Here is a 25,268-nt window from a genome sequence, read left to right as displayed (position 1 = left end):
GAGCCGAGCCACCAGCCCAGAGTTATTTTGGAGAGAGGAGAGAGACAGAAGCGCAGAAGATGGAGAGACGCGAGCTCCTGAAATCGTGGGTCCCACGAGACACGTGTCGCGCTGCGAGCGCCTTTTTGTTTGCCACGTTGATACATAAGGCGTACCCAATATCCGATGCCCGTGTAGGCTAACCGTGGAACTAAAAAGTCTCAAGAGATAGCCAATGCCTATGGCCTACACACGCACACGCACGCGCCCCAATTTCCTTTTTCTAGAAAGAATCATTTTGAGATGATGGCCAATTCTTGTGCATGAAGAGCTCGGAACTTCTGTAAGTAGATCCGGTCGCCGAGCGCCAAAGATGGATGCGAGTGAATGGAGAGAGATTGTTTATGTGTCCTTGATAATAATGGACACAGAAATAGAATGAAATGCCATATTATAATAGATCATCTCTCCAAATGTTTAAACACTTATACATAAATTTTTCCAGGATAGGATAAGATCGGATATAGACCGGATAAAAAAATCTGAAGGGAATGGGATAAGATCGAATATGATTTCTTTTATCCGAAAAATAAAACCCTATGATTTTGTTTTTGTTAAAGCCTTCACCCCCGTCCGCCGCCGATCACTTGCCAGTCGCCCTCCCGATCAATTCTCCCCACCGCATTTCTGCTTCACCTTCCATCTCTGATTTTCCATCACCTACTTCATCTTCGCTTCTCTTCAACCGACTCATTGCCACCGCCACCAGCAGGGACAGTGCCGCCACCGGCAGCGGCGCGAATCCCCTTTGTTTCGGGTCCGAGCAGTCGCGGCAAGCTGAAGTAAGATGACATTGGAGAGGGCAGAAGAAACTTTCATGGGTCTTGGTCCCAAACAGCCTCAGTTTTGCTTGAAGTGGCCGTGGGACATCCACGGGAACCCACTGACCCCAAAGGTTGTAGCTTTGAAACTCTATGGTTGTTCAAGTCTTTGCAAAACGTGGGCTCTCTAGCTTCCAATCTCCTCGTCTCCACCTTAAAACCTCCTTTCTCATGACCCATCTTCTCAATCCTCGCCCTTGGTCGCTCGAAACGGTAAAGGCAGGTCTTGAAGTAGCAAAACAAAGGGCTTGTGCACTGAAAAGCAAGGGGAGGCAGAGCAGAGGGCGTTTGCCTCTGCTTTGGCCAATCGGAAAGAGGCCACTGTGATTGAGTTCTACTTGCCCAAGTGCAAGTTGTGTAGTTCTCTGCTCAAGTTTGTTCTGGAGGTGGAGGGGCGGAATTCAGATTGGCTCAACATTATTATGGCCGATGCAGAGAATGAGATGTGGCTTCCTAAGGTGCTTTCATCTATCTTTCTCTTTCGAGTCTTTTAAATTGTACGTTGTTCAAATATTTGAGGATATCCAACTTTAAATTGAATAAGATATGAGGATATCTGACTTTAAATTCGCAATTCACCAAACAGTTGATGAGATATGAAGAAATCCATGGATTTCTTATTCTATCTTTTCCAGTCCTATCCCGTTTAGAAATCTGGACGACCAAACGCAGCCATATAATATAACCTTCAATTTTGTTGCTTCTATTACAAGTGTCTTGAACTTTTAATTTGTGCAAGTCGGCTAACTTATGTGATTCATATAATTGAATTCCTTTATCAGGGAAATTTTGGCCACCAAGTACACAAAAAAGAAAAAAGAAAAAATCAAGACTGACTGATTCAAATTGCCATTGCTCTTTGGGCAGTAAATGGGAATTAGGGTAAAGATGAATGACAACTTATCTCATAATTGAGAGTCACGTTGCGCCTTTTTGGGATAAATCGTTGAAGTCCATTTCATACGCAGATGAATTCCCACAATAACTTAATGCCAAAGCCACTCTGTTTCTACCAGCACATAGTTTTTCACAATGCTGATCAACAATATTGATCGGGTTTACACAAATAGCACCTATGCGTCACGCACATTGGTGGAAAAAATGCCAACTTGAATCGTGGAAGGCTTTAAAAGAATCATCGGACACAATCTGGATTTTGTACTCACTTGTGAATTTCCTAAGAGCCAATATATGCCCTGCAGAATGGACTATGGAAGAATTTCTAATCGCAGATGCGTACTCCTCATACGTTTCAAAGCTATTTCCAAACAGTACTACATTCTTCAGCGTGGCTGCCTCCTGATTGGCATGCAGAAGATTGTCATATAACTCGGCCTCACAGTGAGGCATGTAAAAAAGCGTGGGCTTTAGAGCACAGCGACGACCTTGCTCATTAACCGAGAGGACAGAGCAACCGAGAGCTTGTAGCACTCGAGATTCCGTCGCAGAAAGTATGGGATCAAAAACTTCTATGCCTCCTATCCAACTGAACTTTCTCTTCATCAATAATAAGAGGCTCAGCTGCAGCCTTGGGGTTTCATATGAGTCAATGCTGCCGATACCATAAACAACCACCTGCATCTCCGATTCAGAGCCCAAAACCCGGTGAAAGCAATTAAAAGTTTCTGAATTTTCAATTTGTTCCACAAAACACTGGTAGAACTGAGAGTTTTCCATCCTCTTTATACATGTCTCCAGCATCTGCAACAATTTGGATACTCTTTCAGTATCTACGTTGGCATCTGCTGGAGTCCATGCTTCTCTTACTTCTGGCAGTTTGATCCTCGGGACATATCTTCTTTCTTTGCCACGCCGACGTTCAACAACAGTCCATTCTCCGTTTAAGGAGCAATTTCCAAGGGCAAGAGTTTTCGCAGAGGCAGCCATGTCATGCGAGATCTTCTATCCTGAGTTGGATCCTGCTCAATTAAGGAAAGTCAACAGGGTCATCCATAAAATGACCATGTGGGGGCAGAAAACAGAGAAAGCAAGACAGCATATACACAGCATGTGGGAAGCAACACCAAAATCCAACAACGAAATGCATTGATTCTGCCATATACATTCCATGTACTTCTGTTTTCTTATCTCCTGTTCATTAGATACCTTAAAGATGACATACACAGTAACAGAAAGGTTGACTGTAAAACTTAGGTAGTCATCAGCACCCATCATTACAAATGAACTGTCAGCCAATATCATGAGCAAAGCTATCTATCTGCTGGACTCTATCCTTCAAAGTACACATAGACGTCATCCAACAAAATCACCAGAAACATAGAAGAGCACAGGCATGCCCTGATTATTCATTCCCTAAACATCATCGATGGGATCTTCTTAAAGAACTTCAGTACTTGTTCAACAGTATAACAGCATCGATGTTGTGTTAACGACCTGACAAGATATCTAGTCTTTATACTTTAATTTCGAGGATGGCAAGTGCAGAGCAGATACTGCTTTATTATGAATCCCTATATAATTTAGGTAGCACCCTGTGTTTAATAATCAAGGAAGCTCATGGAGTCCAACTAAACAAGTTAAGAGCCTATGAATAATACTTTTCCCATCAGCTCACATATCCAAACGACTCCCATCTATGCTCATTCTTTCAAAGAAGCACTCTCTCTTACATCAGTCGAAATGTATTCACAAACAGGATGGGATGAAAGACAGTGAGAATGGCATATATGTCCTCCACAACAATACCATCCATTTTCATAGCAACGAACAAAGATTTCCTGATCATCTACACTTCACTGCAGTCGACACAATAAAAGTGAACAACACCAATTAAAAATCAAAACACCCAAACGAGATGGAGGACTACTTAAAGGAGAACAAGGGGATTGATAAATGCTCCTAAAGCAGTTTCCCTTCCATCCTATTCGAGAATCGCAAGTTGGATAAAGAACTAAAAACTTGAAAACCATGAGCAGTTCGCTCATCCTCAGCGATAGCCACATATGCTCCAACCCCTTCTTCCTCTTTAATAAATTTGTCCTCTACCTAGAATCGACCCAAAAGTGATCTTTTAGTACACAGAGACATCAACAGATAGCTCAAACTAAAAATGCCATCCCCAGATCCAACCTGACGATTAGAACTCAGTGTAGCCATTTGCCGATCGAGAGAGTTATTGCGTTTGCACTAGAATCTTGCGCGGGACTTGCGGAACTCTCCTCATAGCAGAGGCAGAGCGAAATTGAGTTTTCCCTTCTCGAACAATTACGAATACCCCGACCCAAAAGATGCGATACATACAAGGACCGATCAAACAGCATGCACGAGACTGACACATTGGCATTAGGCGCTAAAAACAAAGACCCAAAGGCTCATCCGCAGAGGCGAGAATTCAGCCAGTAAGAGCTTAAGAGTTGCAGCGGCGAATTCCAGTTACCTTTCGGTTCAGGAGAAGGGGAGCGTTCTGATCCGGATCCGCGGGATCGAAAATGCTAGGAAGCTCGAACTCGTGGTTCGTTCTGGAATCGTTTCCTCTCCCTCTTCCGCTTCCTCTTCCTCGCACCGAAGCGATCTCCTTCGCTGTCGCAAGATCAAGCTTTGGAATTGCAGCGAACTTGGAAGAGGGGCAGAGGATCTGAGAAGAAGATGGAGAAACCCTAAGACCCCCCCGCCGTCTCTTTCAGGCGTTCCCTCTCTGACTCCGCCTCTCTCCGGCTGCGATTTTGATTTTCTTTGGAAAAGCAAAAACTAATAAAAATTACCAAATGAAAAACGTACATGAGAATCTATTAATGATTTTTTTTTTTTTGGAGAAAATTTCAAACATCCTTTTTTTTTTGGACGAAAAATTCCAAAAATCATGTTAAAGTGGCGTAATTTTAGAAAATTTCTCCAGAGGAAAGGCGCGCGCGAGTTACCATGGCCATGGGAGACTCATGGTGCGTTTGGGGATATTGTAAAACAGCTTTCTAGCGTTTGGTAACACAATTTTAAAGATTTTTGTACTGTGTTTTAGCATTTTCAAATGTGCCTTAAGCGATCTAAGAAATTTCTTTTTCAATTTTATGTGAATCATATTCTATAATTTAAGTCTAACAAAAGTTGCATCTCTTGGAATCTAATTGAGGGGAAAGAACCCAATTTTGCTTTTCTTCTATGAAAATGGAAGATTGAAATTTTTCACTTTTTTAGATTACAAACTTTTTTTTTTTTTGGCAAGATAGCATAATTAAGTCTTATTTAATGATTTTATTTAACAATCAAAGCCAAAAAATGAAATTTATCTCATAAAAAGGGTCATCTTTTTTTACAAAACAATATATAATTTAGTATTCTCTAAAAATATTTAAGATTTTGATTTAAATGACAATCTTAAGGACCACTTTTGCAGTTATAAATTGGATAATGAAAATTAGAACCCATTTTAGGTCAAAAGAAAAAAGAAAGAATAAAATCCCAATTTCGGTCAAAAAGAAAAGAAGAGAATATCCCAATAAAAGAGGAAACTCTCTTCCCGGGCCAGAAAAGGAGAAGCCTTATGGGCTCAATTCCGGTTCAGTCTCTTTTTTACCCTTTCCCGCTCTTCCCTCTTCTTCTTCTTCTTCTTCTTCTTCTTCCTCACCTCCGCGTCCAAGAACCAGGACTGAACTAGGGTTTTGAAGGTCCGACTCCCCCGGGTCCCGGGTCCACCCGAGCTAGCCACGCGCCACACCGGAGCCCACCCTCGCTCTCTCCACCGCGAGAGCTGCGCGCAGCCGTAACCATGATGTACGGTGATCCCCAGCAGCACCAGCACCAGCACCAGCACCAGCACCAGCAGCCGCCGCAGCAGCCGCCGCAGCAGCACCAGCAGCCGGGCGGCGAGTTCCACCGGGGCCCGCCGCCGCCGCCGCCTCCGATGATGTGCGGCAGCCCTCCGCGTCCTCCACCAACCTCGCCCCTCCGGATTACCAGCACCACCAGCAGGGCCCGCCTCCCCCGCACCAACCTCATCCTTACGACGGTACAGCGTCTGCGCCATATGTACCTTCGTGGCATTGGATGATAATCATTTAGAGATGTCTTGTCCTAGGGATTGGCAGGGTTATGCTTTATTCGTTTCTTATCGGATTTGGCTACGAACGCAATGCCTTCGGCATTCTTGTTCGTAAGTCCGAATTAGGGCGCGGTTCCTTGGCCGTAAGTCGTAGGGATGAGTAACTCGGCTTTTCGTAAGGCATCTAAGTTAGGATACCAGTGCATGAAATGACTTATGTGTAGAGGGAGTCGGTGGTGCAGAGCAAAGAACTGCTGGTGTCGGGAGGCGACAATTCAAATTTCTTTCTTTTGATATCCGTTTTTACTGGGTATAGTATAGTCTTCCCATACACCGATTGGCAATCTGTGTTTGCAGTTTATCAAATAACGACCAAGCATACTTAACTACTTGCCTACCGTCTCATTTTAGAAACGTAAAGTGTAAATTCAATTCAGCTTCCTCTCCATTCCTGTACATCTCGTAGCTTCCCTATTGCAGGAATTATCGAAATCACGATTTTTATCACATCTTTCATTAGAAGCTTCTATTTTACCTGCCCAGCAGCATGTGCCTGTGTGTGCTTGTGCGTGTTTGAAATTTTGGAGGGCTTGACCTATGGCTAAATGGTTGCCTTGCCTCTTCCTCATACTGGCACGGACAATATAGAAGTTCTTCTGCATTATTATAAGAAACAGATCGAGATATTGGTCGCTAATATTTTCGTCAAGCTATGCATTGTAGGCAAGTACAATACCATGAATGATAAATTTTGGGAAGAAATGGCTAGGTTAATATTTGTTAATTTTGGAACGATCTATTGGGTCCTCGGACTGTTATGAATTATGTTGTATGCTCAGGAGAATGATAGGAGAATCCCTGCTCATTTTCGTCTTTGTCTTTATATGCAGCTCATAACGATAACTTTGCTGCGAAAAGAATGAGAAAGCTTACACAAAGGAGGGCAGTTGACTACACTAGCACTGTAGTGCGGTATATGCAGGTATCTTTTGTACCATCTTGTGCATGCCCTATTAAATGCAGGCGGTTCAACATCTCCTTGTGGCATTAATACCTTCTGGTTTTCACAGGAAATTGCATACATTTTATTTCTTGGCTCTTTCTATCCTGTAGATTTGTTTTTTTAAGAACTGGTTGTATATTTATTACCGACCTACCTTTGAATGATTTAAATTTTCTGAAGCTGTAAGTTAGTTGCGATGCCGTGCAAGTCTGTTTGAGTTTGGTTATGAAGCTTGTAATTGTGTTTTGCAGATTCGTATGTGGCAGAGGGATTCTAGAGACAGGACGGTGTTGCAGCCTACACCAGCTGCAGCCATTGACGTAAGCATCATCTGTGCCTTTTTCTTTATATGCTGAATTGATCCTGTTTGAGGATCTTTTATCATCTAACTATCCTTCATGCAGACGTTGCCAGCTGTTGCATATTCAGATAATCCTTCCACAAGCTTTGCTGCAAAGTTTGTTCATACGTCCGTAAACAAGAACCGTTGTTCAATCAATCGAGTTTTGGTGAGAGGAACCATCTTTTAGAATGGGATGCTATTTCTCTTTAAAGCAGCAACATAATATCTTTTTGAAAGAGACAATCGACCTGCTTCTCGAGCTTATACATCTTTGGCCCTAGCATATGAAATTTCACTTTTCCTGTTAAACTTGACCAGTACTTGTCATTTAAGTTCTTTTTCATGCTATGAACTCAAAACTTTCATCCCAGTGTTTGCTGACCTTTTCTTTGTCTTTCTAAGTGGACTCCTACGGGGCGGCGTCTCATTACAGGTTCTCATAGCGGTGAATTCACACTCTGGAATGGACAGTCCTTCAATTTCGAAATGATTCTTCAGGTATTATAAGTGGCCAAATCCTTGTTCCTCGTTTTTTAGGAACCGGGAGGAATGTTTACTTAATAGGTTTTGGTGCATTGTCTGATTTCTAGGCACATGATCAAGCAATTAGGTCAATGGTGTGGAGCCACAATGACAATTGGATGGTTTCCGGCGATGATGGAGGATCTATAAAGTACATCATTTAATATTTCCCATTTCAGAGGACAAATTTTCACATTTAAATTATAATGCCCTCTGACTCCCCCAAAAAAAAAAAAAGAAAAAGAAAAAAAGAGCCTCACATGGATGCACAAATGTGTTGATCTCAGCATTTTCTTTTATTGCTCATGAATTGTGTTTGCCGGGAATATCTTTCAGGTATTGGCAGAACAATATGAACAATGTGAAGGCCAATAAATCTGCTCATAAAGAATCAGTTCGAGACTTAAGGTCAGCCTTTTGAATGCTGTTGTTTCTGCCTGCACCCTAGCTATATGGGGCATGTTGTGATTGAACTTTTGCAACAGCTTCTGTAGGACAGACTTGAAATTCTGTTCTTGCTCTGATGATACTACCGTTAAAGTCTGGGACTTTGCTCGATGCCAAGAAGAGCGTTCCTTATCTGGTAATGTGACCAAACACTTGTCTAATGCAAGACTGTCTTACTCTTGCTGAATTGTCTGTATGGAGCTCCCTTTGCCTTTTCATTTTAATTCAGTCATGAGAATTTGCATGGTTCTTTACAGTTCGAGCTTTGGTGAAGTTGCACTAATTTATCTACACATTTTGTTAGTTATAGATGTTCTAAATTTCCTAAGTCCCTTTTTGACTTGCGAAGAAAAAGATAGTACTTCACTTAAATTGTCATTGTAGAATTCTGTTGGCAGTGTCTTCAAGCTGTACAAAGCTTACTGCTTATATTCATTTACTTGATCAATATTTTAACCGTCTTGTTATGTCTAATATCATGTTAATGGGGATTGATAGTTTGTTTAGTGTTTGACTAATTGGAGGTCCAGAATTAAATGTCATGGCATCTTTTAATTTGTTGCAACTGTAGCACAAGACGACATAGGTTTTGCATAACATAATATCCTAAATACTTTTGCACATCCAAGGCATTTAGTTCTAAAAGCTGTGTATTCCTTTTCAAGATCTTCAGTATTTCTTGAATAAGTTCATCGTTCAGTTGTGAAAAGGAATTAATTTGAAAGCAATCAGTCTCTTGGAAGAACCAGTTTGAAGGAGTGCATTCCAATTTTGAGCCTGTAGGATGTAGTAGTGTTTCCATCAATTGAATAACTTTCAAGTAATGGTTCAACTCCCCTTGGAAATCAACTAACCTGGTGTGCTCATTTAATCAGTGGTCTTATTTTGGAGGCTCCTGTTACCAAGGAGGCAACGGCTCCAAAACAATCATTGGTTGTCAGTTTTGCAATGGTGGTTGTGCCTCATTGGGTGAAAACCTGCAGATTGTTGTTGACATCTTTTTTTCTCTAACATTGAGACAATAAAGTCAGATAACCATGGAGCTTTAGAAATTTTCATGTGAACTTAAGGACTACTTCCTTATATCTAGCTTTCATGCATGTCACCTCTTCCTCCCTTTTTTGCGCCTGGAAATGACAAGATATCTATGTTTCCTTTTTTTCCCCGTGGTACTGGCACTTACATCTTGTTTAGATTACATGGCAGGAAAACTTTTCTCTTGAATCCTCTGCTGTGAAACATAAATTGTCTGTGTGTATATGTGTTATGCCAGCTTTGCTTACAATAAACCAAGACTTCTTTTTATGTGTGGGTTAAACTCAGGCAGGTCATGGTTGGGATGTGAAGAGCGTTGATTGGCACCCTACCAAATCTTTGTTAGTTTCAGGTGAACAAAGTTTTTGCCATAATCTTTTTCCTGAGATTTATAAGTTCCTTGGGCACCATCGTCACATTTTTTTGTTGCTTATTAGGCGGTAAGGACAATCTTGTAAAACTATGGGATGCTAAATCAGGAAGGGAGCTTTGTTCATTGTGAGTGGTCAATTTCTTTTAACTTTTAAATGGTTAGTTTATCATCATACTTTCTGAGATGTGATACATGTCTGTTGAAGTCATGGCCACAAGAATACCGTGCTTTGTGTTAAGTGGAACCAAAATGGAAACTGGGTGTTAACTGCCGGGAAGGATCAAATCATCAAGGTGCTTACTTTCTCAATTTGGCTGTCATTGTATGGCAGGCTTGGGCTTGATACTTGATTGTAATTAAGCTTTATCCTTTCATTGTTTTTGATATATTTTTCGGTTTGTCCACCTTCAATTGCAGTCTAAGCATATTACCTTGTGACTGCAGCTCTATGACATCAGGGCTATGAAGGAGCTTGAATCTTTCCGTGGTCATCGGAAGGATGTCACTGGTGAGTGATGACCAAATGTTTTGTTGCTTGCTATAGTTACAAGTATTAGTTAGAGCTAGTTGAGTAAGATCCAGTCTAGCTTCCAGTGTGTTGGACTAAAGTTAATGTCTCTCATTCTACCACATTACTACGTCTGATACTTACATTGAAACATTTACTTTTCAAATATTTGTAGCATTGGCTTGGCATCCATTCCATGAGGAGTACTTTGTCAGTGGGAGCTTTGATGGATCGATCTTCCATTGGCTTGTTGGGTAAATGTCTAATACATGGTTTAATACCATTTGGCCCACCTTGTCAAATAACCTTTCACAGCTTGCCGTATCACTTTGCAAACTAATTTGTAAGCTAGTCTTAGTGTACCTGGCGTTGCTATTAGATTAACATAACTTCGTGGCAGAAGTCATAATTGAAGTGGAAAAGGCGATTGGTTGAATAGTAGCTTTTGATATCATTGTTTACAAGACTCAACATTTAGTAATGGACTTGCCCATTCCTGGAAGTCCTTGGGGGCTCTCTATAAGGTCAAGTATGAAGGCTTAAACTAAATTTTTTTTTAGCAGGTGTGAAAAATTGGAACGTCATTTCATGTCATCTGAGGAATCATATCCTCTATAGAATTTATGTCTAGTAGATATATGAGGTTTTCTTCAACTTGGGCATGAAGCTCCTGGACTTACAGTCGATGTTCTACATGTATATGAAACATAAGGTCTTCGAACGATATAAGACTACATCTGTAAAATTACACTTCCCTTGAATGAGAAAGAAAAAGATACTTACAGATGGACTCAAGTTGATGCCCAGAAGCAAGGTAAAAGTGGAGTTTGCCACATCCTTTAAAGCACACTTACCTTGAACAGGAAGAGGAAAAGATACATTTTTGTTGGACGGACTAAAGGTGATAGTTAGAGCAAGGTTAGAGGGAGAAATTTAGTGGGACTTGATCTGGGGTCACTCTATAAACTACTTTTAATTCACTTTTTTGCCACTCTTCTATGTACTGCATGGACACATTAGTTAATTAGTCAGTCCTTTTCCTTGGCTAATTTCAACGATTATTATTTGCTTTATTTTCTTTTCTACTTTCATTTTTTGGCTGTCTGTAGTGTCTTCTAACTGTCAGAAAAAAATTATCAGGCATGAAACTCCTCAGATTGAAATACCCAACGCACATGATAACAGTGTATGGGACCTCGCATGGCATCCTATTGGCTATTTGCTCTGCAGGTAAATCTGGGTTATTTTTATGGGTGCACTTCGGGGGGTTTATACTTCTGGCCTTTTGCTTTTCCTTGTCCTTTTAACATCTGTACTTTGTGTGATATTGAAAACCTCAAATCTTTTAAAGTACATACTCTTTAATTTTTCTTTTTAGAAAAATGAAAAAGCAGTAGTTTCTTTTAATGGGGATGGGAAAGCTAAATCTACTAATTTTAAGTCATAGTAAGCACACCCTAACTTCCTTTCATTTACTAGAAAAAGGTGTAAGTGGGTGATCTGCTATCTTGTGCTATATTGTCAGTAAATTACCTTTAATTTGTATAATATCTCCAGTAGTATCTAATTGTAACTGTGACTTCTGCTCTAAACTACGAAAAAGCAGTAATTTCTTTTAATGGAGACAGGAAAGCTAAATCTACTAATTTTAAGTCATAGTAAGCACACCCTAACTTCCTTTCATTTACTAGAAAAAGGTGTAAGTGGGTGATCTGCGATCTTGTGCTATATTGTCAGCAAATGACCTGTATTTTGTATAATATCTTCAGTAGTATCTAATTGTAACTGTGACTTCTGCTCTCAACTACTAAATGTGTGTTGTTCTTACTGCAGTGGTAGCAATGATCATACCACCAAGTTTTGGTGCAGAAATAGACCAGGTGATACTCCTCGTGATAAATTTAACATGGGACCCAACCAAGGTTAGTTTCTACTCTGTTTTGTGGACCCACTGTATTGAACTTAGCTGAACACTTCTTGATTCATAGTAGACTTTCTGCTTTTATCATATAGAAATGAGAAAATGCAAATTCTTTAAGGCATGATTTAGCATGTGTGCTTCATCACTTATACTGAAGGATTTTATGCAGTCGATGTTAGATATTCTCTCGAAACTAAGCTTTGATTACTGTATAGCAGGTTATGGTGAACAAAACCCTGCTCTTGCTGGCCGCATGCCTGGCAATTTCCCTGTACCTGAAACCCCAACAACTCCAGGACCGTTTGGTGCAGGCTTGTCCCGAAATGATGGGACCATTCCAGGTGTTGGAGTTGCCATGCCGCTGTCAATTCCATCTTTAGATTTTTCTTCTCAGGGAGAGCAGAAGCAGCCTCTTCCGGGTTCAATGCCTGTAGGAGCTCCTCCTCTACCACCTGGTCCACATCCCTCCCTTCTTGCTGCTAGTCAGCAGCAACCTTATCAACAAAATCCTCAGCAAATCCAGCAACAGCAACAACATCAGCCATTCCCACAGCAAATGGCTCCTTTGCCTATGCCACCTCCAAATATGCCACAGTTACAACCTCCATCTCATTTACCTTTGCTTCCTCATCCTCATTTACCTCGACCTCCACCCCAGATGCCTCCACTTAATATGCCCTCACAGGTACCTTCATCAATGCCTGTGTCTTTACTTGTTCTGTCTTCAGAAACTGTCACATCCATTGTGATGGCATACACAGGAAATGGGATATTTACTTGATCTAATTGCACAAGAGTTGTATTGTTGGTTTAGATATTTGCTCCCAGAATCATTAGTGAGCGTGTCTATATTTTTATTGAAGGGCATGCAAGGTACAATGAATCAGATGGTTCCTCCCATGCCACAAGGCCATTATATGGGCATGAACCCAATGCACTCGGGATCGTTACCCTCAAGTGGCGGACCTCCTCCAGGTGGTGGGTTTCCTGGTGGTTTGCCAAATATGCAAGGGCCATCAAGTGGAGGTGGGGCCCAAATGTATCCAACGGGTGGTCCATTTAACCGTCCACAAGGTGGACAAATGCCTATGATGCCAGGTTACAATCCTTTTCAGGTATGGTAATCCAAACTGCATTAGTAAAAGGTTTAGTTTTTTGCCATTCAGTTGACGAAGTATTCTCTTGGATTTTGATTCATGGCTGGGAAGCCTTTCAGTATTTTCTTTTATCGGCCGAATCTAATGCCTCATTGGAAAAGAGGCCTTTTAGAGGGTAACTTGAGGATGCAGCTGCATGACCTCAGATACTCCCATGTAGTGGTGAAAGGACTAGAGGGCATCTCATAAGAGAAGCGAGTTTAGAACTTAAGTGTTGATTACACCCTCAAAACAAATAAGTGAGCTTTCTGGGAGTTTATTTGACCGAGTAATTCAAGGTCCTTGTTTATATTGTTAATCATGGTGATGGACGCAGGAAAATATTGTTAAAAAAATCTAGTGAATGCCTATTACGGAGTTAATCTAAAGTACTTGGTGTTTTGAGTAGTAGCAGTTGATATAAGACAGAAGGCTATGACGCAAAGATCCTTGGTTTTTGTCGTCGCTGCTGCAGCTGTGACTGCTGTGAGAACTTTTTGAACTTTTCTCTTTCATGTCAACAATTGGCTGGGTGGCTATATAATCATCTCATTCTGTCATCAGTAGTATTATTTTTCTCCGTGACTTTGATGCATTTGATCATTTTCTAAATAGCCATCACCATGATAAGAAGCATAGTATTTTAATTCGATAGGAGCTGACCTTTATCTTCTTTGCAGCCTGGAAATCAATCAGGTATGCCTCCCCCGCCGCCTCCTGGTCCTCCGCCACATGGTCAAGCACCTCAATGACTTATTTAATGCGTTGAAGTTTGTTGCATTCTGAAGGGGCTTCATTAATTCTTTTCCTCCTCCTAGGGTTGTCGTTCTGGCGTCTCTTCTTTAATATTTATTTTTCATCCTTACTTTCTGTAAAACATGTATCTAGCTCTTTGATGTGGCAATGCATCAGAAAACGCCATTGTATCTTCTTGGTTCTTGGTTCCATAAGCTGTTGGGATGATTCTGAAGATGTTTGTCGCAGTGCCCTTGATAGTCCAAGTAGAAGTATATCTCGAATTTTCATGGCTTTGGGAGTTTTGATTTTAGATGAGGGATGTAAACGCGAGGCTGATGACCATTGATTTGTTTTATATAATGCATTCAATGCCATATTCTAGTTTTGTTTGCGCAGGGTATCGCTTTAAGCAGTGTAGTTAGTATACTAAAACGGGTCATACCAGTCATTTTTATTAAAAGGAAACCCAGATTACGATCATTTTGTAACAAATTTTGCGGTCTACTTTTTTCTAACAATTAAGGCCCGTGCAATTTAATATTTATTGAATTGTTAATACTTTGGATCTTTCAATTATGCAACAAATGTACAGTTTAAATTTAGAATTGATAAGAGATTTGTGAATGAAATGATGGGCTCGGTCAAACCTTTTGAGTCGCTGCCAAGTTCCTTTTTCAGCAAGATGTCGTTCAAAAAGCCTTTTGCCTTCTCATGGACGGTTTCAGAAGCAGATTATTGTTCATTTTATGGCATGCATGGATTTTATTGAAACTTTTGAAAAACTTGCTTCCTGGCCACGATATACATACATATATACATATATATATATATGTGAGTGTGTGTATTTATATATGGGCGAGAATCTGGGGAAGTAAATGAGGGAAAAAGGGTGCCTTTTCAACTTTTTTTGGTTGATTCAACTCATTTCGAAGGGATCACAACCTCCAGAGACTTAATCAGATAAAGAAACTAAAAGAAAGACCCATCGGGAGCGTAATAGAGGATAGAGGACGTGACATCTAAGCTAAGGCACAAAATCCAGTAAAGGAAGCTGAATTTGTTATAGGACGATGTGGACATTTAAAGGTAAACTCGAGAAGTTTGAAGGCGTCATTAGGTAGGTCTTACATCTATGTTATCAATTTTTGCTTCATTTTATAGGTTTGGGTAGTTTTCACTCAAGGGCCTCGGATTTTGCAGCTTACAAAAAGAGAAAAATAGGTAATGGAAATAATTATTTCTTATTAATTAAATTTTTGTGACTAGTAGCCAAGTGATACAAATGAGAAAAAAAATTACAGACAAGCTATTTTGCCATGGAAGATATTTCAAACTTTTTGATGTTGCAATAATCTCTAAAGGAGTGAGTCTATTAGATTATTACTTTATATTACTTCTTTCTAAGCCTCTAGTCATGTGAAACCATAATGCATTTTGGCTCCCCCACCATAGGGAATCTCTCCTTGTGATAGAGATGAGGGACTCAAGTTATCTAAATAAGAGGATTGTCATGGCAACCCTTTTGGGATTTCTTAGAGACCAATCTACCAACTATGCGTATTCTTTATTTGGACATCTTTTTGAGAAATTATAGGTTATTCGAAAGGGACAATCGGTTCGAACCCTGTCCCAAAACAAAGTACTTGTCTTAGTCATCAATTTCAGGATAAAGTTACTTGGACAAAACGTTTTCAAGTATTGGCATAATCTGTAATAATCGAAAAGCCTGGGGGCAACATGTCACTCTCGTGAATTTCCGGCACGTCCTTGCCCTTCACAGAAGTCATGTGAGAGCATGCAGTTGAAGTTCGGACGAGAATTTGATCGCACTCGAAAGCAGGGGCACATTGAAACGGATTCCGAAATGTCGGGGTGGATATCGTAGAAGCTGAAATATCGGGGGTTCAATCGGCACAGCCTTAGAATAAAATAAAATAAAATAAAATAAAAAAGGATGAAAATTTGTCCGACGATAACCACCGGGACTCAAAGCGGTCGTGTTGTCGCCGGATTAAAAATCCGATCTTGCTCCGTAGATTCCGATTTTCGCATGGTCCGCGCGTTTTCGGTCTCAAGAATCAGGTGGAGTCTCCTCCCTTTTCATCTCAATCGCAACGCAAATCGTGAAACTACAGTGATTGTCAGAATCCTTTCGTGTATTATCAACGGGAAATTCTGAAACTCTCTGCTTTCTTTTAATTGTATATAATTTAGGTGGCAGCTCAGTGCTTTTGTATGCGATTTCTTGACTCTGTGGTGTCTGTTGATGAAACTGGTTGTCACATTGTCTTCTTATTCTGATCTCGTATGATGTAGTACCGTCTCTCGGTCTGATCTTGATAGAACTATATTGTCTTCTTGTCTGGAGAATCAAGAAGAGAACTGGCCTGTCATAGAACCAAATGTACAAGCTTTCGTTAAGCCGTCGATTTGAAAACATCTCGCAAAACTCATCAAGGTATAAAGCAAACATTTTGCAAATTTCGATAAATCCTGCCGTTTGCAGTTGAACATTCCAGATTATTAGTGACAAGGGGATGTTGGTGAAATTTGTTGGATTTTAAGAGATCGGTGACGGAAAAATTTAGCGTTTTGCCCCAACCCCATCGAGGATATTTTCCATTTCAGTTATGTGATGTTGTGCTTGTTTTTCGACGAGAGGCACACGCAAAGAACAGTAATTTGATGGCCATCTCGGATGAAATGCCTTCTTCCCAAAATGGTGATGGGTGGACTGGAACCCTGTAATAGTATCTGCTGGTAATAGCAATTCCGGACTAATGTGGTTTTGTTACCCTCCCCTCGCTTAATTAGCTGCTACTTATTTAACTGGAAAGTGGAACACCACAATGTTAAGCAAATGCTGGAAGGTTGGATTTGGAACCACTTGCCTCAATATTCATGATGTTTTCCTGTCGATGCAAGCCTACAATTTCAGCATCTGATTCATAAAATACCCTGATGCAGGGAATGGGTTTGTGGACGTTGCTTGAAGGCCTTTTGCTTCTTGCAAATGCACTGGCAATATTGAATGAGGACCGTTTCCTCACTCCACGAGGGTGGAGCTTTCAAGAATTTCCAGGAGGCAAGGTCAAGTCACTGAAAGGGCAGGTTCTTGGTCTCATCAATGCAACCCAATACCTAAGGGTTCCGCTTATCATCTTAAACGTTATCAGCATAGTGGTAAAGCTGGTCTCAGGCTGATTTTCTAGATCTTTATATAATTTTCCAAAGGTCGCATCTTTGATGACTCGTCCCTCTTAGTTGGTAATATGGATCATATTATCAATCTTGCAGTACATAGGTTGGGTCGAGTCAACTTAAATTTTTTAAGTCGCTAATGTAGGTTGTGAGAGGAGCAGATGGCGTAATTTTGAGATTCGTCGGTTATCAACTCTGATACTAATTATCCCACAGTTTATGTCTCTGTTTTCTCTATTCCATTTTGTCCATTGACTTCTTCTTCTTCTTCTTTTTTGTTTGAAAAGTCCGTTGACTTCATTAGCCCATCTTGGCAGCATCCTTTAGCATTATCAAAAGTCTGTTTTGTGGTTTATTAGCAGTTTAGACTCGTCAACTGCTCAATAACTACTCAACAGCTGTTGATGACATTCTGCGATAATATATTGAAGATGATGCTCAATTTCTTATTTCAAGAGAAAGCTTTCTCCCTTCTTGTTCAGAGTAGAGAAATACTGGTGTTAAGAACAAGTGATACGTTTGGTTGTTGGGGTTTCAAAGAGCATGGATTCGTTCGAAAAATTATTAAGTGCTTACCGAATCCATCCTTTCTCAGTAACACGTTGTATGGATCCCCATTCGTGCAAACCCACATTCATGTGGGAGAAGGTTGTCTAGTTTTGGTGAGGCCATAATTTCTCAGGTTTCCTTTGAGTCTTCCTCAATGCAATTCTAAGAGTCAATGTAGAATCAGTTTCGGTTTGTCTAGTGCAGAGTCTCAGATTACTTAAAACTGCCAATTTCCCTGAAATTTCTTAAGACAGTGAAATGACATATGTACAGTCATTCGAGTTTTTCTATGTTGTTCAAAAAGAAGTCTTGATGTGCATCAGCAGATTCAAATGCCTAAGTAAGAAAGAGAGAGAGAGACAACGCTCTGAAAGTTTTGTTTAGAGAGAATCCTCTCTAACCAGAATTCTGTCTCAATAAAGTTTGTATGACCTATAATTGAAAGAGAAGACAAGAGTATCTACATAGACTACATCTCAACAAAACTATGCCGAATTTCTTCTTTCCGTGAGTGTTCACCACAAGAGCCCTGCATTAGCTGTGTCTAGTTCTAAATCACTTCAGGGACATCATATCTTGTTCTTGTCCTCTCAGGTGATAAGATCTCTTCCCTGTCCTTCCTGTTTTCGCTGTTGGGATGGTGTTCCTTAGATCTCCCTCTCAACAGATGGGGTTTAAGCTTGTTGACATCTGCTAGCTGAACTGGCTTGAGAAAGAACTCTTCAGCCCCATCTTCCAAACATCTGATAAGGCATTGCCATCAAGTCATGTCAAATTATATGGTCATGGAACATAATTGAAGTACTAAAGGAAAAGCAAATACTGTCCCCTTACTGGCTGATTCTTGAGGGAACATTCTCAGACGACATGATCACAACTGGTACGTCCTTGTAACTATTCGATTCCTGCTCATCAAGAAGTTAAACTTAAATAATTAGCTACAAGCTCAACACCCGAAGAAATTCATTGCATGTTCAAATTCTCGTGTCCTTGGAAAAACCATTGTCGAGAATTTTAAAAAGTTTTGAATTTCGAGATCGAGGGAAGTACACATTAATTGCTGGGAGTTGGAGTAATACTGCATTAAGTATTGCCAAACTAGGTGAGAAATTTATACTGGATCTAGCAAAACTCGAGCACAACCACAATAGTTTTGTTTGGCAAATCAACAATAGAACATTTAAAACATAAGAAGCTTAACCCAGACCAGAAAAAACCGTATTACCTTGATCTTTCTCAAGAGATCATATCCTGTCATTTCTGGCATGAAATAGTCTGTGATGATCAAATTCACTTCTATCTCCTGCAGGAACAAGAGAGAGACCATTTATATTCTAATACAATCAGAACAAAAAAGTACTAAGTACAAGACAGCAATTTTTCTGACGCATACCTGATGATGATAGCTTGGAGAGACAGAGGTAGCGTTGGCATTTCTGGGCTGCTGCTCATTCAGGCCCAGAAACTCCAGAGCCTTACTTCCAGAATCAACTGCAGTAACTGTCACCCCACCAAGCACATGAGCAAACGCATAAGAACCAATCAAATTGAAAAAAAGATCGAACAAGATCGGAGCCGAAGCTCGTTCATTCAATCAAACGGACCCAGCAAATACAACTACCTTGATAAGAGGAGGTTTTGAGGAGCCTCTCAATCAGCTTCCTGTCGATGAGACTGTCATCAACCGCCAAGACATGAAATTGCGACGCGGCGGTGACACCCATTTCGATCGGCGATCGACCAAGAACAACGGCGAGGAACAACGGGGAGGAGGAGGAAAGGGTGAAAGAACAGAACAAGATGGGGGGTCAATATTCAAATGTGAACCCATTTTGGAGTGTGGGGGAGATATAAGAATCCGGTGGTGGGGGAGGAAATATCTTTGACAGTTTGGAAAGCGAGATCCGACAGATTACATCCAGAATCTGCAGGATCTTCTCCGGGGGGCGTTGATTTTTGAATTCGAGAACAAGCAAAGAAGGTGCTTTGGCTTTCCCTATTCTATTTACGACTTTTGCGTGCCGAGGACAATCATCGTATTCTATTCTGCTGACCCTTCTTAGTGACCATGACCTTTCGTTAGGAGCTAGAGCTAAAGCCAAAAGGGCCGCCTCTCTCCTGCACGACTTTTACTCTGCCCACTTTCCACCCTCCTGCCATTGCCAAGGGTCGGTGTCTGTTGTGCAGGGCTGTTTAAAAATCAAATCTTTCTCGTTTCACAACTCACAGGCTGCCTCGCGAACGCGGCATACGACCGGGTCCGATCGGATTACGTGAAACTTTCCATCCACCCTCCTGCCATTGCCAAAGGGTCGGTGACTGTAGCACAGGGTCTGCTTAAAAATCAAATCTTTCTCGTTTTACAACCTCGCGGTTGCGCATCGCCAACGCGGCATGCGACCGGATCCGATCGGATACGTGAAACTTTTCCCCAAGTCAAGTCGTACTTGACTCGCTAATAGTGTATTCCTTGATGAGGGGCTGTTCTCGGTCGCTGGAAATCTTTCCCCCCCGGCCCCGCCACCCCGGAGATATCCAAGATCAGGGAGAAGATCTCTTCAATTGACCCGCGTGAAGTAGACACACCTCGTATCGTAACAGAGAAGTTTGAAATGTTCAGAGCCTTTTTAGGAACCATCCCATGATGTTTCCCGCCCTGGAAAATTTCCGTCACGTTTCTCTCGCGGGATCCACCCTTTTCTTTCTAATTACTCAACGTACCGACGCGTCCCGTGGTCCAAAACAACCTACCCTACCGATGTTAACTTCTTCTAGACCCGCATCTGATAATTCGTGCCAAATGGGAACTCAATCTGTAGGATTTTTCAAAGATCCGAACGGGATAATCACGGCATAAAAGGATAATGGGAAATCAGATAATTAAAAACCCAATTTTTACTATTATGTAAAGGTCTTATGATCCTCGTTTTCTATTCCAAAATATCCTCGATTAGCTATTTTATAAATATTGACAGAACTCACAAATGCGTAAAATGATAGTTATTGTATAGTTATTGTTTTTTCTTCCGTGCATTTTTAAAAATTTGAATATTTTTTTATCTTACAAAGAACCTTACGAAAAGAAAATTCATATCCCGGCTTCTTCTTTTTTGGGGATACATGAATATGTAGAATTTTTCCATATTGTGTCAAAGATATTTTCCTCATTGATTAATAAATCTAATTTATTAAAGAGTTGGCACCATAAAATCTTTTAAATGTCGGTTTTCTTCGTACGCATGTTGCTTGCTCGCAGTTTTTTGTGTGGTACAGATTAAAAGAATCTCTAAACTTGGCAAAAGTGATTCGACACTTTTTCCACTCTCGTAATATTAGTTTGACCAGCCTCTCCCTCCCTTATAAAATTAGTTAGCATACTTTATCATAATTCTAGCTTGACCAGCCTCTCCCTCTTAATTTAAGGTGGTTGTGTGATTCATGAATTAAGCACGCACTTACTTTCCGTTTGTTTCATGAAAACTAAATTATTCAAAAAATATGTTCCTAAAAATATTATTTGAATCGCTTGAAATATTAGTCAACGATAAATATTTTCATCACGATAATAATTTACATCTAAATATTTTTTTATAGGTGATGAAAATATTTTGTTTATTTTTGTAAGTGATATATGTGATAATTTTTATGAAAATGTTATCTAAATTATTCATTTTTTTATGAAACAAATAAAGGCTTAATGGGTGTTTGTATTTGCAGGAAATGTATGATATCAAGATTATTTTTTTCTAAAAATTATTGCTTCAACCGTTTGCAAAAATGAATGAACAAAATGCATGACGTTGACAATATTTTATGTCATATGGGCTGATGCTTAGACATAATGTATTTATTCCTGTTGATGTAGAGGACACTCGTGATAAATGAGCTAAGATGTGATGAGGAGTATGTATAATTCCGTCCCCCATGAGTTGGTGGTGACAATATCTCATGAGTCAAAATGCCTCATGAATCGAGATAATCTTAACCAGTCACAAGTATCTATTAAATAATATTACTTAATAGCCCACTAATTTAGACTAAAAATCATAAAATAACCTTGTTCATAGCCCCAACTCATCTCTGCAAATTTAAAATTTGGCTCTAACCTTTTAAGAAAATTACCAAAGTACCCCTTTTATGCCTAGTTTTATCATTTTCTCATACTTTCCCATCTAAGGTGCAACAAAACCATTTGGGTTTTTCTTTCAAATACCTTCTAGGCATGTATTAGAGATTCAATTTATGGAATGATTCACTATAACTCTATATGTCAATCTTGAAACCTGTCTGCACTTGAGATCAAATTTAAACTAAACCAACAAACATTAACCAATTAAGTCAAGAGTATTAAGTAGATCAATCTAACTTAATCCCTGAAGTTTTCACTTACCTTGAATAAATCTTGGACAACTCAACGCTTTAACTACCTTTAAGGTAAGATAAACAAGAATAAAAATTAACAACTTTTAATATTTTTAAACAACAAAACTAATTTGATAAAATGAAGAGGAAACCCAATAGTTCGCCTTGTAAACACTTGAAACAGTGAAATTAGAAACTTTAGAAATATAAGCATGAGGCCTTCATCTTCTTCTCTTTCAAATGAGTGTGAGATGAAAGGGAAAGGAGAGAGACATGGAGCTCTTTCTTTCTTTTTTTTTCCTTTGTAAAAATGAGTTGAAGTGGCTCTTTCGAGCAAAGAAGGAAGATGTACTAGAGAACTTTACAAGAGTAGGAAAGGGTTAAGATTCATTAACTAAGGTTAAAAACAATGATGACTCGAAGTACCTAGAAATGCAAGCACCTGACCAAGGGGAGTATTTAGAAGATCTCCACGAGTAACAAAAGGATAAGAACTTTTATCCAAGGTTAAAGGCAATGATAACGAAGGGTTAAAAACACTAGGTTGAAATTGAATGAGATGTGGTCAAATTAGAATTTGACAAATGGCTTAACTCCATGGTTCTAAAGAAGATATTTTTATAATTTGCCAAGTTAAATGCATGAATGAGAGGACATTATTTGAGTTGTAATCAATGAAGCAAAAGGGCGAGGTCATGCATGATGTAAATCTATAAATTAAACTTATGGTTGAAAATGAGGGACATGTGGATGATGAATGAGGACTCTTACCTTTAAAGCTTAAAAAACATCAATGGGCTAGAGTTGAAAGAAATGATGTCATTTGCAAGTAAGAAATTAGAAGATAAATTAAGGGATTTGGAAATCAAATTAGTGGAAAGTGACCAATAAATTATGGTTATCAAAGATCTCGAGGATCATGCGACAACGATGAATGCCTGAATGGAGAAATATAAATATAATTTATACACAACACAATATACATAATAAATATGATGAAAATATAAGATGTCGTAGAGAGTTAAAAAACAAGGCTAGCGATTCATTTTTGCGTATCTTAACCAGATTTTGCAATCATGCCTATGAGATCGTCGCGAGACGTGCAAATTCATGCAGGAGTTGGTACATTCTGGTACCGAAAAATTGGACCTTGGAGGAAAAGTTGGGGTCTCCGGGTTAATCGACTCCCACGTGTACATGATTTTCGGAGGACGCCAGGTCTACATACCATCCCACCTTAAAACGTATTTTTTTTTTTTTTTATAATAAATTTCAATGTGCTGCTGCTATCTCAAATCACGCTTGTTTGTCCTTTGCATCCTCCCATCAGCAGATAGGGAAAAGAGCAAAAAAAAAAAAAAAAAAAAAAAAACAGGCATATCAAGTTGGCTTGATATACTTATTACGGTTGTTCTTTTGGGTTGAGCGTTACGTTTAAATTATATTCTATTCTACTGACCCTTCTTAGGGTGGGTATGATAAAATTTTTATTTTTTTATTTTTTTCTCTAAAAAATATTTAAAACAGAAATTTATTTGATATTGTAATTTTATTTTTAATTTATGAAATAAATTTATATTCCAAAAATAAATTTGTAGGCTTGCAACACAAATTAGAAGTGAGAAATAAATTGTTAGCTTTTTTATTTTTAAAACAGAAATAAGAAATAAATTTTTTTTTATCGTTCACTTTCGTTCCGTCACTCGTGGGTCACTAGCCGTTGGCCACCCTTTGTCGGCGTCGGACGCTAGCTGCCCACTGCCAACGCGAGCGGCGTCGCCTGTCACCGGATGCCGGCTCCGTCTTCCCTAGAAATGGAAATTTTTTATTTTGTTATTTAACGAACTTTTGTTCCATAATCAAGCGCGTTTTTTTCGCTTAGAAACTCGTTAGAGAATAGAAATTGAGAAATATATTTTCAGTTAGAAATCGATTTTTGTTTTAGAATTGTTGTCATGTGTCCTTTTAGTGACCTTTTGTTCGAAGCTAAAGCTACAGCCGAAGGGCCATTGCCAAAGGGTCGCCGACTGTAGTCCAGGGCGGGTCTGCTCAAAAAATCAAATCTTTCTCGTTTTACGGCTCGCGGGGCGGCCTCCTGAACGCGGCATGCGAGCGGATCCGATCGGATACGTGAGACTTTTCCACCGGCCTGACTTGACTTGCTAAATATTGTATTCTCGGATGAGGTGTCCTCGGTCGCTGGAAATCTTTTCCCCCCCTGGCCCCGCCACAAAATCACAGAGAAGATCTCTTCAATTGACCCGCGTGAAGTGGACATCCCGGCGAGACTCGTAACAGAGAAGTTTGAAAAGCTCGGAGCTTTTCAGGAACCATCCCATGATCTTCCCCCCACCCTTCCCTGTAAATTTTCTAACACGTTTCTTTCGCGGGATGCTCCTTTTTGGTAATCGCACGAAGTACCGATGCTTACCGTCGTACGTAACAACCTAATCCCGGGATGTTAACTTCTGCTAGACCCGTGTTGGATAATTCGTGCCAAATGGGGACTCTTTCGTATGAAAATTTGTAGGATTTTCCAAGATCTGAAGGAATAATCGCACAGAGAAAAAAATAACGATAAATCATATAATTAAAAGCCTAATCTGTACTATTACATAAATCAAAGAGAATCTCCTACTTTTAGGTAATTATAATCCTCATTTTCCACCCCAAAGTATCCTCAATTAGCTATTTTATAAATATTGAAATAACTCACAAATGGGTAAAATGATAGTATTTGTTTTTATTCCATGCAATTTTCAAAATTTGAATATTTTCTATCTTACAAAAGAACCTTACAAAAAAAAAAAAAAAAATCATATCCGGACATATGTATATTTTTGGCATACATGTATATGTAGAATTTTTCCATGTTATGTCAAAGATATTTTCCTCATTAATTAATAAAGTTTATTTATTAATGGTTGGCACCGTAAAATCTTTTAAACGTCGATTTCTTTTTTCGTACGCATGTAGCTTGTGCACAAATTTTTTTGTGATACAAATTAAAAGAATCTCTTAACTTGGCAAAAGTGATTCCACACTTTTTCCACTCTCGTCATTTTAATTTTACCAGCCTCTCCCTCCCTTGTAACGCCAATTAGCATGCTTTCTCGAAGTAGGAAGGTCAACAAAGAAAGGGCTTTATCATAATTCTAGCTTGACCAACTCTCCCTTTTAATTTAAGGTGGTTCATGCATGAAGCACGCATTTAGTTTCCGTTTGTTCGTCGAAAAACATTTTCCTAAAAATCTAGTCAATGAATTTTTTTATT

The 25,268-nt window shown here is 39.6% G+C and overlaps 4 protein-coding genes across 5 annotated transcripts; 2 read left to right on the top strand and 2 right to left on the bottom strand.

Annotated features, from left to right (window-relative positions):
• Positions 1–1,790: 1,790 nt before the first annotated feature.
• On the bottom strand, positions 1,791–4,613 carry LOC104454546 (protein SENSITIVITY TO RED LIGHT REDUCED 1). The gene is made up of 2 exons (XM_010069438.3): positions 4,258–4,613; positions 1,791–2,779 (listed from the first exon to the last, which is right to left on the bottom strand). Exon 2 carries the CDS (start codon positions 2,745–2,747, stop codon positions 1,941–1,943), a length of 807 nt encoding a protein of 268 aa, XP_010067740.2. The 5' UTR covers positions 2,748–2,779; positions 4,258–4,613; the 3' UTR covers positions 1,791–1,940.
• Positions 4,614–5,583: 970 nt separating this feature from the next.
• LOC104454545 (flowering time control protein FY) lies at positions 5,584–14,263 on the top strand. Its single transcript, XM_010069437.3, is given in 19 exon segments — positions 5,584–5,724; positions 5,727–5,823; positions 6,747–6,838; positions 7,111–7,179; positions 7,264–7,368; positions 7,605–7,700; positions 7,793–7,875; positions 8,061–8,132; positions 8,210–8,307; positions 9,499–9,558; positions 9,644–9,704; positions 9,785–9,872; positions 10,024–10,087; positions 10,263–10,341; positions 11,228–11,317; positions 11,921–12,009; positions 12,227–12,693; positions 12,872–13,123; positions 13,825–14,263. Coding segments are annotated over 19 exon segments (2,175 nt in total). The 3' UTR covers positions 13,897–14,263.
• Positions 14,264–15,836: 1,573 nt separating this feature from the next.
• On the top strand, positions 15,837–17,091 carry LOC104454544 (immediate early response 3-interacting protein 1). 2 transcript variants are annotated; one of them, XM_010069434.2, is made up of 2 exons: positions 15,837–15,964; positions 16,850–17,091. In XM_010069434.2, exon 2 carries the CDS (start codon positions 16,853–16,855, stop codon positions 17,084–17,086), a length of 234 nt encoding a protein of 77 aa, XP_010067736.1. In that variant the 5' UTR covers positions 15,837–15,964; positions 16,850–16,852; the 3' UTR covers positions 17,087–17,091. The 2 variants fall into 2 exon arrangements, with proteins under 2 accessions (XP_010067736.1, XP_039172333.1); XM_039316399.1 differs by lacking the exon at positions 15,837–15,964 and adding an exon at positions 15,979–16,340.
• A 909-nt stretch (positions 17,092–18,000) lies between these two features.
• On the bottom strand, positions 18,001–19,624 carry LOC104454543 (two-component response regulator ARR9). The gene is made up of 5 exons (XM_010069431.3): positions 19,254–19,624; positions 19,026–19,132; positions 18,858–18,935; positions 18,467–18,537; positions 18,001–18,375 (listed from the first exon to the last, which is right to left on the bottom strand). The coding sequence occupies exons 1-5, from the start codon at positions 19,354–19,356 to the stop codon at positions 18,183–18,185; spliced, it is 552 nt and encodes a 183-aa protein (XP_010067733.1). The 5' UTR covers positions 19,357–19,624; the 3' UTR covers positions 18,001–18,182.
• Positions 19,625–25,268: the final 5,644 nt, after the last annotated feature.

The sequence above is a fragment of the Eucalyptus grandis genome, chromosome 7 (genome assembly GCF_016545825.1).
Source record: "Eucalyptus grandis isolate ANBG69807.140 chromosome 7, ASM1654582v1, whole genome shotgun sequence".
Classification (NCBI taxonomy): domain Eukaryota; kingdom Viridiplantae; phylum Streptophyta; class Magnoliopsida; order Myrtales; family Myrtaceae; genus Eucalyptus; species Eucalyptus grandis.
Note: the sequence above shows the minus strand (reverse complement) of the source record. Positions and strands in the feature narration are given on the sequence as shown.